The sequence below is a fragment of the Ursus americanus genome, chromosome 7 (assembly GCF_024610735.1).
Source record: "Ursus americanus isolate L20-20 chromosome 7, mUrsAme1.1.p, whole genome shotgun sequence".
Lineage (NCBI taxonomy): Eukaryota > Metazoa > Chordata > Mammalia > Carnivora > Ursidae > Ursus > Ursus americanus.
The window spans coordinates 12,043,048-12,058,388 of NC_142133.1; the positions used below are offsets into that span (position 1 = coordinate 12,043,048).

At 45.7% G+C, this 15,341-nt stretch overlaps 1 protein-coding gene across 2 annotated transcripts in view; it reads left to right on the forward strand.

Annotated features, from left to right (window-relative positions):
- Positions 1 to 9,012, forward strand: part of TMEM131 (transmembrane protein 131) — a 234,989-nt gene extending 225,977 nt beyond the window's left edge. The window contains exons 34-41 of one of the 2 annotated variants that reach the window (XM_087863335.1): positions 176 to 300; positions 506 to 655; positions 3,359 to 3,479; positions 4,611 to 4,732; positions 4,819 to 4,915; positions 5,630 to 5,727; positions 6,698 to 6,858; positions 7,941 to 9,012. In XM_087863335.1, coding sequence (XP_087719461.1) covers positions 176 to 300; positions 506 to 655; positions 3,359 to 3,479; positions 4,611 to 4,732; positions 4,819 to 4,915; positions 5,630 to 5,727; positions 6,698 to 6,858; positions 7,941 to 8,225 — 1,159 coding nt within the window. In that variant the 3' untranslated portion in view covers positions 8,226 to 9,012. Of the gene's footprint in view, positions 1 to 175; positions 301 to 505; positions 656 to 3,313; positions 3,480 to 4,610; positions 4,733 to 4,818; positions 4,916 to 5,629; positions 5,728 to 6,697; positions 6,859 to 7,940 lie in introns of both variants that reach the window. The other variant, XM_045771747.2, reaches the window with a different exon arrangement.
- Positions 9,013 to 15,341: the final 6,329 nt, after the last annotated feature.

A 15,341-nucleotide genomic window follows, 5' to 3' on the forward strand; every position in this document is an offset into this window, starting at 1 on the left:
TTGGACACGTTTGGAAAGCAGCCAGTGTTAAGTTAGGACCATGACTACGTAGTGTCTGAGGAAGCCAGATTAGAAAAACATATGCAATGGAAATTGTAGCGTGATGGGTGACTTCTACTCTCTGCTCCAAAATGAAGGCATAAATTTGAATTTTCCATCCATGATTGTCTTTCAGTTCTTTAGAGCTCCCTTTTACCCCCCCACTGGAAAGTAAACAACGCAGAAATCTCCCAACGAAGATTCCTCTTCCAACCGCATTGACAAGTGGATCCAAATCACGAAATTCCCAGAAAACAAAAGGTATTTTCATTTGACCATACGGATACTTTCACGATTCACTGTATTAGTAACTATTTGTTGTGAGTTACCAGTAATCGAGTAGTAGTTGTCCGTCCTATGAAAGGCTCCGGTGGTGTTCTCATCCTCATTAGAAGGTTCATTGAAACAGACCTGAAAGAAAGGAATTATCCTCCATTAATGATTTTTTTTCCTGATTTTTGTGCAGGTACAAATAAGTTAGTGGATAACAGGCCACCTGCCCTAGCAAAATTCCTCCCAAATAGTCAAGAACTAGGCAACACCAGTAGCTCAGAAGGTGAAAAAGACTCTCCGCCACCGGAATGGGACTCCGTGCCAGTTCACAAACCCGGCAGCTGTAAGTATGGGGGATTAGAAACTATGGCGCCCCACTCTGGGCAGGAAGACTCCACAGGACATATTGCTTCAAAAGGAGGCCTGGCGTCTGGTCTGCGGGAGCCCACTCGTACCAGCCAGCCACAGCCCGTTGTTCAATAGTCTGCCATTGGTGAAACTGGCGTAGCTTGTTTGGCTGTCAGGGGAGTGTTTACACCAGAGAAACCCGTGGACAGTTCACATGAGGGCTCTTTTTCCAGAGCTGGTAGACCACACCACTTCCCGGTGCACAAAATGGGAAGATCCATCTGGAGCGGTGAATCATCCAGAGAAATACTTCTTTATGAAATCATTAACTCAGCCTAGTTCCCCGTACATTCACAGTGTAGTAATCATTTTTGTAAAAAATTCAGTCTTCCTTCAACTTGACCCACATCTTTTACAAAAACAGCCTGTGTGAAGGTTTCATTATGTTACCCACTAGCTTCTTGACCTTGTTTGTCAGACTTGGCCTACAGTAAGTCATGACAGTAGCACAGGCTACTAAAATAAGATAGAGGTCCTCGCCCTAGATACTTAGGACCCAAAATAGAAGACAACAGAGACAAGCCAAGGGAGGGGCCTAATTACAGGGATTTGGGGTCAAGAGAGGACCAGCTTGAGGACTCATTCATCTACGGTGTTAGAGTGAACTCACACTTAGCCAGTTTGTGCCAAAGGGAAAATCAGGGTTGAACAGAAGATTGTTTGAGGTAAAGGGGGATTTAAATGAAGAGTGGATGATTGAAGCCCTCGGTAAGGTAAATGAGGAAAAGAACTTGGAAATCCAGGTGTGGTATATGTGAAGCATGGCACCTTTTACGCTTTCACGTATATATATGTATACACGGGAAAGAGAAGCTTTCTGTGTTAAAACCTGTAGCCCCCTCTTTGCCATGAGACGTTCTGGTACTTTTTAATACTTTTTCTTTTTTTTTTTTTTTTGCCTGGGATGAGATACAAACCTAAATCCCTGGTCATTCAAGAGATCTTGAACGAATCTCTCAGTAGTCCCAGTGTCCAGGCTGGATGCTTTTTGTTTCCTAAATTCCCCTCTGAGGTTTCAGCTGGACACTGGTCTTTGGCTTCTCCTTTGTGATTTGGGCCGTTCCATATTAAACAGACATCACCTCCGCCACAGAGGGAGGTTTTCAGCATTGGGGATACGGTGTTCCCAGGGAGCCAGTTTCGTAGGGTTATCTGCGGCCCAGTGGAGTCAGCATAAGCTCTGCTGCTGTGGCCCTACCATGTAGAGGTGATATCAGACACACTGTGCTGTAGGGGCTTCCGAGGCAGGCAGAAAGGTGGAGAGCTTTGAGATGGGCCCTGAACATGGGCACTGAGTCAACAGACAACAGAGCAAATAAGAAAGGGATTAGCCACATAATCAAGAGTGAGAGCTAGTGGAGTGGAGACAAGGACAGTGAATAAGGTGGCAGCACCACTGAGGAACCTCAGAATCCTGGGGTCGGTCCAAGTGGCACTGGAGATGGGGAATGAACGGAGAGCTTGGGCTTCAAGAGGAAGGGGGCTTAGCATGGCAGTGCTGTAACTGCTGCCTTGACACAGCCAAGGAACATGCAGCTTTATCCAGACCCTGAGCCCTGGGGGTTTGGGGAAAACCACGGGTGCGGGAGAGAATCACAAGCGACGTGGAACCACCGTGCTGAGCAGGCTTCAGTTTTTTCTGGAAGTGAGATGAAACAGACCCTTCACAGAAAATGGGAGTAGAGCAGACTGTCCTCACTGCAGACAGGGCCTGCACGGGGCAGGAAGGGCCGTTGGGCAGGGATGAGGTGGGACTGTGCCAAGGTGGAAGGGCTGCGCTTGGCAGGGATAGGAAAGGAGGGTGACAAGACGGGGCAGTTGTGCCAGGATAACTGTGGGTACGTGCGCATCCTCACAGCCCGGGAGCCCGTGGAGACTGAGCTTGCAGAGGCCAGAGACCCTTCCTTACACCTCTTCGAATGGCAGTGGCTGGGGCAGGGTGCCCCCCCCTGCGCGTGGTGGGGGGCGCCAGCTGATGCAGTTTTCTCAAAGAAGTTATGTGTGTTTCCTCTTAGTGCAGAATGAGTATTTCACAACAGAAGTTTTTTCTATGTTAAATTTCTCAAACAACTATGTACACATTATCCTAAAGGACAGTAGGACTCTCGTAGGAGCTCGTGTCCTTGTAAAGCGGACTGGGGCGGCAGCGCCCCAGGCGTGCCTGCGGAGTGCAGGGTAGGGTCAAGCTATGGGACTCAGGGATGTTCCCCCCACCCCACACCTGCCGCAGGTGTGAGCCTGGATGGAAGTACAGGGACTCGTTCCTGTCCCAAGCACTGACTTTACCTGCCCGTCCCTGAAGGATGTGGAAAAGCTGCCTTTCCAGCCTGGGATGGGAGAGCCTGTCCAGGAGGGTCCGGCAGAGCACCGAGGAGAGAGGAGTCACGTTGGTGAATTGGAAAACCTCATGATACAGAAGGACACGGGACTTCTTTTTTCCTTTCAAACCTTTAAACAGAACACATGTAAAAGCTTTGGTTGTTTTTATAGAAGTGCTTGAGTTCTGCATTCTGTCAGAATACCAAAAGTAACTAATTTCAAGAGTAAAAATCAAAACACTACATTAATGAGACCTTTTATTTTTCATTTCCAGCTACTGATAGTCTTTATAAACTTTCTCTGCAAACCCTCAACGCAGACATCTTCCTAAAACAACGCCAGACCTCACCGACACCTGCCTCTCCCTCTCCCCCCGCTGCACCTTGCCCGTTCTCGACCCGGGGCAGCTACAGCAGCATCGTCAACAGCAGCTCCAGCAGGTGGGTCCCCGGCTGCCCCCCCTTGAGATAACCAAGTTCTGTAGATGCTTGCGTCCTTTGAGTGAAAACGCTCAGCGGCCACAGCCTGCTGTCAGGTCCCACCTCTCCTGTCTGTCCTCTAGTTTTCTGCCCTCTCCCGGGGTCGGTGCCCCTATGTTGGGGCCCCACCCCAGCTGTGCATCATTTAACCTAGTAGAATTACGTTCTAATTCAGGAGTCAGTAAGCATCCTGAGTATCACATGAAGGTCTGCAGCTGCCCCGTGCGTTGAGGAAGCGGCTTCACGGGAAGTTTAGTTCGACCTTACGGCAGTTACGAGGGCAGGGTCTGGCCCGAGCCTGGCCGCCGCAAGAGGTGCTGCAGGAGCTGCCGTGCGCAGAGGCAGCGGCCTCCTGATGGGCAGGCGGGACCCCTCGAGGGCAGTCCTCCCTGGAGGCCCAGAGCCCGGCAGAGTTTGCCTAACTTGGTGTTAACAGTAACGTCAGTGAGAGGAAGGAGCCCAGCACGGGTCCTTAGTGAGTGCCAGCACTGGCGTCAGCACCGCACGTCACCGCCCTGCTTTGCCCTTGGGGAACCACCCAGCCTGAACGTACAGCCGACCTGCCCGATTCTTCTCTCTTGCCAAAGAGCCAGGGGGCAGGGTGCCCCCCCCCCGGGGCCGTTGCAGAACCGGGCCCCCTACCAGGTCCTGACAGGAGCCGGAGACTGGAACCCTGTCACATAGTGTTGCCTGCCAGTGAGCCCTTGTTCTCCTCTTTGGCCCACGACCCAGTGACTCCCTAACTAGTATTCTTTAAAATGGGACTGCAGCTTTTCCAGTCCCTAAATGCTCATCCCCGCCCTGGTCCCCTTCCTAGGGGCCTTCTATTTTCACACCTTTCCCCGAAGTCCCTTATGTCCCATCGGACAGCACAGTCTTAGGTCTGGGAGCATTATGTGTGAGGCCAGGCCGTGCTCTGGGTTCTGTCCTGGGCTGTTTCTAGATCCGCATCAAAACCTGGGCCCAGCCACAGTGAGGACACTGCATGGGCTCAGTCCTGGGGCAGCCATACCACGTAAGACAAGTGCGCCCAATGGACCTGTACCGTGGACTAATGAGGAATGAGTGCTTCTCTTTGCTTCTTCCTTCAAGCGACCCTAAAACCAAGCAGCCAAATGGAAGCAAACACAAATTGACAAAAGCAGCCTCGCTCCCTGGCAAGAACGGCAACCCCACTTTTGCTGCGGTCACAGCCGGGTACGACAAGAGTCCAGGTGAGTGGCTTGGTGTCTGACCTGTCACACCTGGGCTTCGGGCACGGTGGAATTGCCTTTGATTGATTCAGAGTCCATTGTTACAGGCGGGAATGGCTTTGCTAAAGTTTCTTCAAACAAAACAGATTTTTCCAGCAGCCTTGGTATTTCACACACTCCTGTCGACAGCGATGGCTCAGACAGGTACGGTAGACCATTCTTAATCAAAAGAAAACGTCAAGATTAGCTTCTCCATACCCGTGTTCCCCCGAGATTCCAAGTAGGCCATCAAAGCGGTCAGGGTGGAAGCAGAATGCCCGGTGGCCCCCGCGACAGGGGCAGGTGTGGGTCCATTCCTTCTTCACTCTCGTGGTCTGTCATAAGAAAGAATGTGAGCTGATAATTAGAGATAGGAGAACAAACTATGTTTGCAAAGGCAACTGGAGTTAGTACTAGACAGTGTAGTAAGTTACTGGAGATGCCGCTGTCCTGACCCAGAGTAACCCTCCTGGGCACGGTGCCATGGCGGTGATTGCCTCGGCTCATTTTCCCAAATAAACAACTGTAAAGACTGTCAGTACAGCCCCAGTTTTACCTACCTTGTACTAAAAGGGATGAGTCCTAGATTTGAAATTTTTAAATAAATCTTCCATTACCAAAAAGTAAACGTAAGGAAAAAAAAATACCTGTTCTGTCTGCAGAACACTTGCTTTGAACCAGGCTCACAGCTTCCGGTAGGCTAGGAGCTCAGAACCTCTCTGTGCCTGAATCCTTTGTGGCATAGAAGCCTTTGTCTTTAATATCTGAGTGCCCCCAGGGGAAGCGGCGCCCGCCGTCTCTGAAGCCGTGTGTAACAGGCCTGTTCCCACTAACCGTTATACATCTCTGTGTGTTGCGTTTTCCTCCTGTAACATCCAGCTCGGGTTTGTGGAGTCCCGCCAGCAACCCCAGCAGCCCTGACTTCACACCCCTCAATTCGTTCTCGGCCTTTGGAAATTCTTTTAACCTAACTGGTGGTGAGTGTTTAACACTAGACCTGTAACTAATAAGCCCGTGGACAAAGAAGAAAGGAAGATGAGGTCTAGTTTTATGTGTGGAGAAATACACTGAACTAGGAAAGCCTGTCTTTTTTTTTTTTTAAAGATTTTATTTGAGAGAATGCGAGCGAGCGAGCACAAGTGGTGGGGGGAGAGGGAAAAGCAGACTCCCCACTAAGCAGGGAGCCCGATGTAGGGCTCGATCCCGGGACCCCGAGATCACGACCTGAGCTTAAGGCAGACGCTTAACTGAGCCACCCAGGCGCCCCAAGCCTGTCATTTAGTACTTTTCTAAGAGGTGTGTTTCTGTGTCCTTGTAGTCCAGTACCAGTAGAAGACATGCAGGCTGACTCTAGGGCAGCATGGCTGTGGCTGCTCTCCCAGACGATGCTCGGGAGCCCGGGCCTCCTCAGCCCCTGCAACAGCCGCCCACAAAGAGGGAGGCCCCGTGGGAAGCTCTCAAAAGGGTCTCCTCTTCCACCACCTCTCCCCTCCCCCGCCACCACCCCAAAGGTCTGGTGGAGCCAGCTCAGTGCCAGGAGTGCCAGTTGGTTTGTGTTCCCCAGCATTTATTGAAGAACTTCAAGAAAGGACTGTGTGCCTGAAAGATGACTCCTGGCCATGCTGGGCTCCTTACTTGGTGTCCAAAACTAGAGGCAACCGTGTGAGCTTTGCATTAGCTGCGGTCATGTTAGCGATGGGATGTTTGCACTTGATGTCATCCAATGATGGGGGCGGGTAAAGAGCTCAGATTGTGTGCCGTGTGCTTGAGTTCTGGGGAATGCCCCCTGTGCCCCATTCTCCCCAGGGTGTGGTGGGAGCTGGCAGAGCAGGTGGGGGGCTCTGAGCAAGCAGTGGGGGTCATGTGCCTCTGAGGGAGTGCCCCATCTTATCCTAGGTGAGTGAGCATGGCAAAATAATACAGATGTGATTGCTTCCTTATTTGCAGAAGTTTTCAGCAAACTCGGGTTATCTCGGTCATGCAATCAGGCCTCCCAGAGAGGCTGGAATGAGTTTAGTAGTGGCCCTTCATACCTGTGGGACTCTCCAGCAACGGATCCCAGCCCTTCCTGGCCAGCCAGTTCCAGTTCCCCAACCCACACGGCCACAGTGAGTACTCGGGGCTTGGCCTCCCCTCCTCCCTCATTACTGCTGTCGCTGTCACTGTTAATCAGGCGGCACTGCTGCCGTTATAGAGGCCACAGAGCAGCACAGAAGGGGCACGTTAGTTCTTCCACGGCCTCCACTGCTGTGTCTTCATATTCTGCCAGAGTGACCCATCCATAGTCTTCAGCAGTTACAGTCAAGAAATTCTAGAAAGAACAAGTGAGCACCTGTGGGGTGGGTCTGCGAGTTGAGCCAAGTCATTCCAGCCTCTTCCCAACCTGGAAGTCAGCCTGCAAGGGTGGCTGGGGGCCAGACAGCGGCTGCGGCGGCCTTCACTCTATGCTCTGCAGCCGCTCAGGCCCCCAGGAGCGAGCTGTGGGAAGAGGGCATTGGTTTTGCTTCTGGGGAACACCTGTGTCTTAGCTTGAGCTTTTCCAGCGTACATTTGTTGGTTTTCTCAGCTAAATTTTTCTGTAAAGATCATGCTTCAAAAAAGTATGCTTACCAAGATAATTACTGGTTTCCGCTTTCACAAAATTATGACAGAAAAATATCCCACTGTGATTCCTTCTTCATTCTCAGGAAAACTAAATTAGACAAGCAGGGTTGAAAATAGGTATTTTACCTTCCTAGATTTCAAAGCTTGTCTTCACTTGCAAATCATTCTGGCTTCAGTTTTAAAGAATGTTTAAGATGCTTTTAGAACGGGGGTCAGTAAATATTTTGGGCTTCGCAGGCCATGCCGCTGCTTCGCGTCTGTTCACCTCTGCCGGGGTAGTGCAGACGTGGCCAGACGGCCCAGCCACAAGCGGGTGCAGCCGCGTCCCAGCAAACCTTTTATTTACAGAACCAGGCAGGGCTGGATGTGGCCCACTGACTGTAGTTCGCCAGCCCTTCTTTAAAATAATAGCAGACGCATCTGCTCAGACTCTGAGAAGGCTGTACATATGACACATTTGTTTGAACATAAAGAAGGTGAAAGAAGCTATGGCCCAGCCCCAATGTTTAGCATAAGCTTTAGCCGTGTACCGCCTGCATGCCTGTCGGTCCTCATGCTCCGTGCCGCGTGTTTTCTGTCTTGTCAGTCGATCCTTGGCAACACCAGCGGCTTGTGGTCCACCACTCCATTCAGCAACTCGATCTGGTCCAGCAACCTGAACAGTACCCTGCCCTTCACCACTCCAGCCAACACGCTGCCGAGCATCGGCCTCATGGGCACAGAAAACTCCTCTGCTCCTCATGCTCCCTCCACGTCTAGTCCGGCCGATGACTTGGGGCAAACGTACAACCCATGGCGGATATGGAGCCCCACAATAGGAAGAAGAAGCTCTGACCCTTGGTCTAATTCACACTTCCCTCATGAGAATTGAAATTAGGCAACAACAAAAACAAAAACCAAAAGTGGGGCCCCCTCGTCTAGATCATGATATGCCAGTGTTTGAGACATCTTTTGAAGGCCGTCACTGCTGTAGCTTCCCACTCCCCACCCCCCTCATCTTTGCAAAACAGATTCAAGCAGGGCAGGCTTGTACCACTCGCTTCTTTCAGATCTTTCTTGCAATTATGATAATATGAGATTTGCTGTTGTGCTTTTAGGGAAAAGTCTGGACTCAGCCACAAACTCTAATAAGACCTGTACATCTGAAAACCTTAACTGCTATCAAGTTTCCACCACCTGTCTTCTGCCATCCTTTATTTATCTGTATGAACACAAATTTGACATTTACAGCTAAGGAAATAATTTGAGTTGATTCAGAAGTCCTGGCATGTGACAATTTTATTAAATTACCAAGTTTGGTTTTTAATAATTTCGCAATATTATGCACCAAGATCTAATTTTAAAAATGTATGAGGACTTTGTGCTGAAAAATACAGAGTATTTTTTTAAAATAAGGCTGTCTTGGTTTAAAAGCAGATTACAGAAATGTAAGTCAACTTTAAGAACAGTGAATGAATGTAAAAACATTCGGTTGAGACCATATGCATTTTCTGTGCTGTTTGTACTTGAGGTATGTACCATTTGTATACCTGAATTTATTTTAAAGATAAACTGAAATGCACATAGCCAAGTCTTGGGATACAAGATTGAATGTGTATTTCTTAAAAATACAACTTTGTGTTGTACTTTGAAATAAATGATGCTTTTTTCAAAAGCCTTGAATTGTTATGTGTCTCGTCTTTACAGCAAGGTGAATTTATTTGGATTCTGTCACCCCAAAATATGCCATTCTATCATTGCCTTATTCTGTGCAGTTGAATTTGTCGTGGCTGGAACCCCCTGTGGTCTAATTAAATTCCATGTCATTCCATGGTGGTCACTGAAGATCCTTGAGAGAAAAAAAATTGACGTATCTAAAATTTATTCTTCCTTTTAAATAGAAGTGTGTTAACCCTTTTCCAATTTTAAAATTCCCACAGATCCTCCAAATGGTACCTGTAGAAACAACACATTCCAGGCAAGGTGGGTATGCCGCAGCACGTCAGCCTGGTTTACTCTTTCACACAGCCTTGCCTGCTCCAACTTGCTTTTCTCACCCGCTTATTTCCAGGCTATTTTAAAGCCAGCCTTTGAACACCCAGCCTTGCTGGGTAACCAGGAGACGCTAAACATAAATGTTCTGTTTGAGGTCAATTACATCATGAAGAAATCCAACCATCCTCGAGGTCAGAGTGGTTTAGGTGAAATGTAAAAAATGAATTTGAGTCTGACCTCTTCTCTGCTTTACACCAAGGCTCAGTAGAACCAGCCACATCGCTTTTCCAACCTATATTTTGTCCCTCAGGGACACCAGATTCCTGTACAATCCAAGCTCTGGTGATCTGGGCCCATGGCAGACCTGGCCCTCATACAGTCTCACTAGCGGGATCTCCTGTGTGCACTTGCAAAACCAGGACACATTTAAGGCTGGAGAGTATCTTTCTCCACCAAAGCAAACCAGGTGCTACAGAGTAATGAAAACAGGTGAGCCTCATATTAACTCATTTACAAGAGAAACAATTTGGTTGGCAAACTTTACCTCAATAAAGGTATCTTATTAAGGTTGCCTGAACTTCTTCATAAGAATCACCTGACACTCCCAAATGCCTTCCTCTTTTAAGTTCTAATTTCACCCCATGCTGCTCTGAGCAGCGGGACTGAGAAACACCATACACATGAAATGAGGAAAAATTACAAGAGCTTCTGCTGTTACTCACTTCCAAATAGCTCTCCCAGGAGGTGTTTGCCTGGCAACGTACCCACCTAACCTGAACTCTTGACAGGATTCAGTCTAACAGTTTATGGTGAAAAACTTAGCTTCCGGGGCGCCTGGGTGGCACAGCGGTTAAGCGTCTGCCTTCGGCTCAGGGCGTGATCCCGGCGTTGTGGGATCGAGCCCCACATCAGGCTCCTCCACTATGAGCCTGCTTCTTCCTCTCCCACTCCCCCTGCTTGTGTTCCCTCTCTCGCTGGCTGTCTCTGTCTCTATCAAATAAATAAATAAAATCTTTAAAAAAAAAAAAACTTAGCTTCCTTTACACTAAGTTAGGGTTGAATTTAACAGTAAAAGCTCGGCTGGTGATGGGTAGTAAGGAGGGCACGTATTGCATGGTGCACTGGGTGCTATACGCAATTAATGAATCGTCGAACTTTACATCGAAAACCAGGGATGTACTGTATGGTGAATAACATAATAAAAATACTATGAAAAAAATTTTTAAAAAATAGAGTAGTTGATAAGTAAAAACAACAAAATGTGGATTATACATAAAAAAAAAAAAAAAGTAAAAGCTCGGGATGCCTGGGCGGCTTAGTCAAGTGTCTGCCTTTGGCTCAGGTCACGATCCTGGGGTCCTGGGATCAAGTCCCGCATTGGGCTCCTTGCTCAGCAGGGAGTCTGCTTCTCCCTCTACCTGCTGCTCCCCCTGCTCCTTCTCGCTCTTTCATAAATAAACAAAATCTTTAAAAAATAAAAGTAAAAGCTCTGGGGCATCTGGGCGGCTCAGTCAGTTAAGCATCCAACTCTTTGATTTCGGCTCAGGTCATGATCTCAGGGTTGTGAGATCAAGCCCAGCATTGAGCTCCTTGCTCAGTGAGAAGTCTGGGATTCTCTTCCTCTCCCTCTGCCCCTCCCTGTGCTCGTGCTTGCTCACTCTCTCTCTCAAAATAATAAATCTTTAAAAAATAAATTAAAATGGACTAAATGCTCCAATCAAAAGACATAGGGTATCAGAATGGATAAAAAACAAGACCCATCGATGTGCCGCTTACAAGAGAATCATTTTAGACCCAAAGACACCTCCAGATTGAAAGTGAAGGGGTGGAGAACTATTTATCATGCTAATGGACATCAAAAGAAAGCTAGGGTGGCAATCCTTATATCAGACAAATTAGATTTTAAACCAAAGACTGTAATAAGAGATGAAGAAGGACACTGTATAATAAAAGGGTCTATCTAACAAGAAGATCTAACAACTGTAAATATTTATGCCCCTAACTTGGGAGCAGCCAAATACATAAATTAATAACAAAATTAAACACATTGATAATAATATAATGATAGTAAGGGACTTTAACACCCCACTCACAGCCATGGACAGATCATCTAAGCAGAAGATCAACAAGGAAACAAGGGCTTTGAATTACACACTGGATTAGATGGACTTCACAGATACATTCAGAGCATTCCATCTTAAAGCAACAGAATACACATTCTTCTTGAGTGCACATGGAACATTGTCCAGAATAGATCACATACCACATCACAAATTAGGCCTCAACCAGTAAAAAATAATCATAAATTTTAAAAATTGATATTCCATGCATATTTTCAGACCATGATGCTTTAAAACTTGAAGTCAACTACAAGAAAAAATTTGGAAAGAACACAAATACATGGAGTTTAAAGAGCATCCTACTCAAGAATGAATGGGTCAACCAGGAAATTAAAGAGGAATTTTAAAAATACATGGAAGCAAATGAAAATGAAAACATGACAGTTCAGAACCTTTGGGATGCAGCAAAGGTGGTCCTAAGAGGGAACTATGTAGCAATACAGGCCTTTTTGAGAAACAAAAAAAGTGTCTAATGCACAACCTAACCTTACACCTAAAGGAGCTGAAAAAAGAACAGCAAACAAAGCCTAAATCCAGCAGAAGGAGAGAAATAATAAAGATTAGAGGATAAGTCAATGATATAGAAATCAGAGGAACATTAGAACAGACAAACAAAACTAGGAGCTGGTTCTTTGGGTATTTGGGGGGCGGGGAGTTTGTTTTTAAAGATTTTATTTACCTATTTGAGAGGGAGAGCACAAGCAGGGGGAGTGGCAGGCAGAGGGAGAAGCAGACTCCCCACCAAGCAGGGATCCCAAGACTCAGGGCTCAATCCCAGGACTCTGGTATTGTGACCTGAGACAAAGGCAGACGCTTAACTGACTGAGCCACCCAGGCGCCCCAGAAGCTGGTTCTTTGAAAGAATAAGAAGGATAAGCCCTTCGTCAGACTTATTGAAGAGAAAAGAGAAAGGACCCAAATAAATAAAATCATGAATGAAAGAGGAGAGATCACAACCAACACTGAAGAAATACAAAGAATTATAAGAGAATATTATGAGCAATTATATGCCAACAAATTAGGCAATCTGGAAGAAATGGATGCATTCCTAGAAACATATCAATTACCAAAACTGAAATAGGAAGAAACAGACAGCCTGAATGGACCCATAACCAGCAAAAAAAATTACATTGGTAATCAAAAATCTCCCAAAAAACAAAAGTCCAGGGCCAGATGGCCTCGCAGTGGAATTCTACCAAACATTTAAAAAAGAATGAATACCTATTTTTCTAAACCTGTTTCAGAAAACAGAAATGGCAGGAAAATTTCCAAACTCAATCTATGAGGCCAGCATTACCTTGATCCCAAAACCAGACAAAGACCCCACCAAAAAGGAGAATTACAGACCAATATCCCTGATGAAAATGGATGCAAAAATTCTCACCAAGACCCTAGCCAATAGGATCCAACAGTACATTAAAAGGATTATTCATGGGGCACCTGGGTGGCTCAGTCAGTTAAGCATCTGCCTTCAGCTCAGGTCATGATCCCAGGGTCTCGGGATCAAGCCCCGTGTTGGGCTCCCTGCTCAGCGGGGAGTCTGCTTCTCCCTCCACCTCTCTCCTTGGCTCTGTGTTCTCTCTTGCCCGCTCGCTCTCCCTCACTCTCTCTCAAATACATAAAATCTTTCAAAATTTTTTTGAAAAATAAAAGGATTATTCACCATGACCAAGTGGGATATAGTCCTGGAGTCAAGAGTGGTTCAACATCCACAATTCAATTGTTGTGATACACCACATTAATAAAAGAAAGAACCATATGACCCTCTCAATAGATGCAGAAAAAGCATTTGACAAAATATAGCATCCTTTCTTGATAAAAACTCTCCACCATGTAGGGATAGAGGGAACATACCTCAATAACCTAAAAACCATATACAAAATACCCACAGCAAATGTCATCCTCAACATGGAAGAACTGAGAGCTTTTCCCCTAAGGTCAGGAACACAACAAGGATGTCTGGTCTCAGCACTCTTGTTCAACATAGTACTGGAAGTCCTAGCCTCAGCAGTCAGACAACAAAAAGAAATAAAAGGCATCCAAATCGGCAAAGAAGTCAAACTTTCACTCTTCACAGACCACATGATACTATATGTAGAAAACCCAAAAGACTCCACCAAAAAATTGCTAGATACAGGAATTCAGCAACGTGACAGGATAAAAATCAGTGCACAGAAGTCAGTTGCATTTCTATACATTAACCATGAGGCAGAAGAAAGAGAAATAAAGGAATCGATCCCATTTACAATTGCACCAAAAACCATAAGATACCTAGGAATAAACCTAACCAAAGAGGTAAAGGATCTGTACTCTGAAAACTATAGAACACCTACGAAAGAAATTGAGGAAGATATAAGGAAATGAAAAAACATTCCATGCCTCATGGATTGGAAGAAAAAAAATACTTTTAAAATGTCTATGCTACCCAAAGCAACTAGTGCAATCCCTATTAAAATACGATCAACTTTTTTCACAGAGCTGGAACAAACAATCCTAAAATTTGTATGGAACCAGAAAAGACCCTGAATAGCCAAAGAAAACCAGAGCTGGTGGCATCACAATTCCAGACTTCAAGCTCTATTACAAAGCTGTAATCAGCAATACAGTATGGTACTGGCACAAAAACAGACACATAGATCAATGGAACAGAATAGAGAAGCCAGAAATGGACCCTCAACTCTATCATCAACTAATCCTCGACAAAGCAGGAAAGAATATCCAATGGAAAAAGGACATTTATTCAATAAATGGTGCTAGGAAGATTGGACAGCCACTTGTAGAAAAATGAAACTGGACCATTTTCTTACACCATACACAAAAATAAACTCAAAAATGGATGAAAGACCTGAATGAGAGACAGGAATCCATCAAAATCCTGGAGGAAAACACAGGCAGCAACCTCGTTGACCACTGCTGCAGCAACTTCTTGCTTTGTCTCCAAAGGCAAGGGAAACAAAAGCAAAAATGAGCTACTGGAACTTCATCAACATAAAAAGTTTTTGCACAGCAAAGGAAACAAAACTAAAAGGCAGTCTATGGAATGGGAGAAGATATTCACAAATGTCTTAACAGATGAAGGTTTTAGTACCCAAAATCTATAAAGAACTTATCAATTCAACACCCAAAAAACAAAGAATCCAGTCAAGAAATGGGCAAAAGACATGAACAGACATTTCTCCACAAAAGACATACAAATGGCCAACAGACATATGAAAAAATGTTCAACATCACTCGGCATCAGGGAAATAAATCAAAACCACAATGAGATACTACCTTATACCAGTCAGAATGGCTAAAATGAACAACTCAGGAAACAGCAGATGTTGGTGAGGATGCAGAGGAAGGGAAACACTCTTACACTGTTGGTGGGAATGCAAACTGGTACAGCCACTCTGGAAAACAGTATGGAGGGTCCTCAAAAAGTTAAACACATAGATAGCCTACAACCCAGCAATTGCACTACTAGGTATTTATCCAAAGGATACAAAAATACTGATTTGAAGGGGCGCATGCACCCCAGTGTTTATAGCAGCAATGTTCACAATAGGCAAAATATGGAAAGAGCCCAGATATATATCAACAGATGAATGGATGAAGGAGGTGTGGTAGGTAGGTAGGTAGGTAGATAGATATAGATATTTAATGGAATATTACTCAGCCATCAAAAAGAATGAAATCTTGCCATTTGCAATGATTTGGATGGAACTGGAAGGTTTTATATTATACTAAGTGAAATAAGTCTAGAGAAAGACAAATACCATAGGATTTCACTCATGTGGAATTCAAAAAAAAAAAAATAAAACAGATAAACATAGGGGAAGGTAAGGAAAAATAAGAGGAAAAGAGAGAGGCAAACCATAAGAGACTCTTAATTGTAGGAAACAAACAGGGGA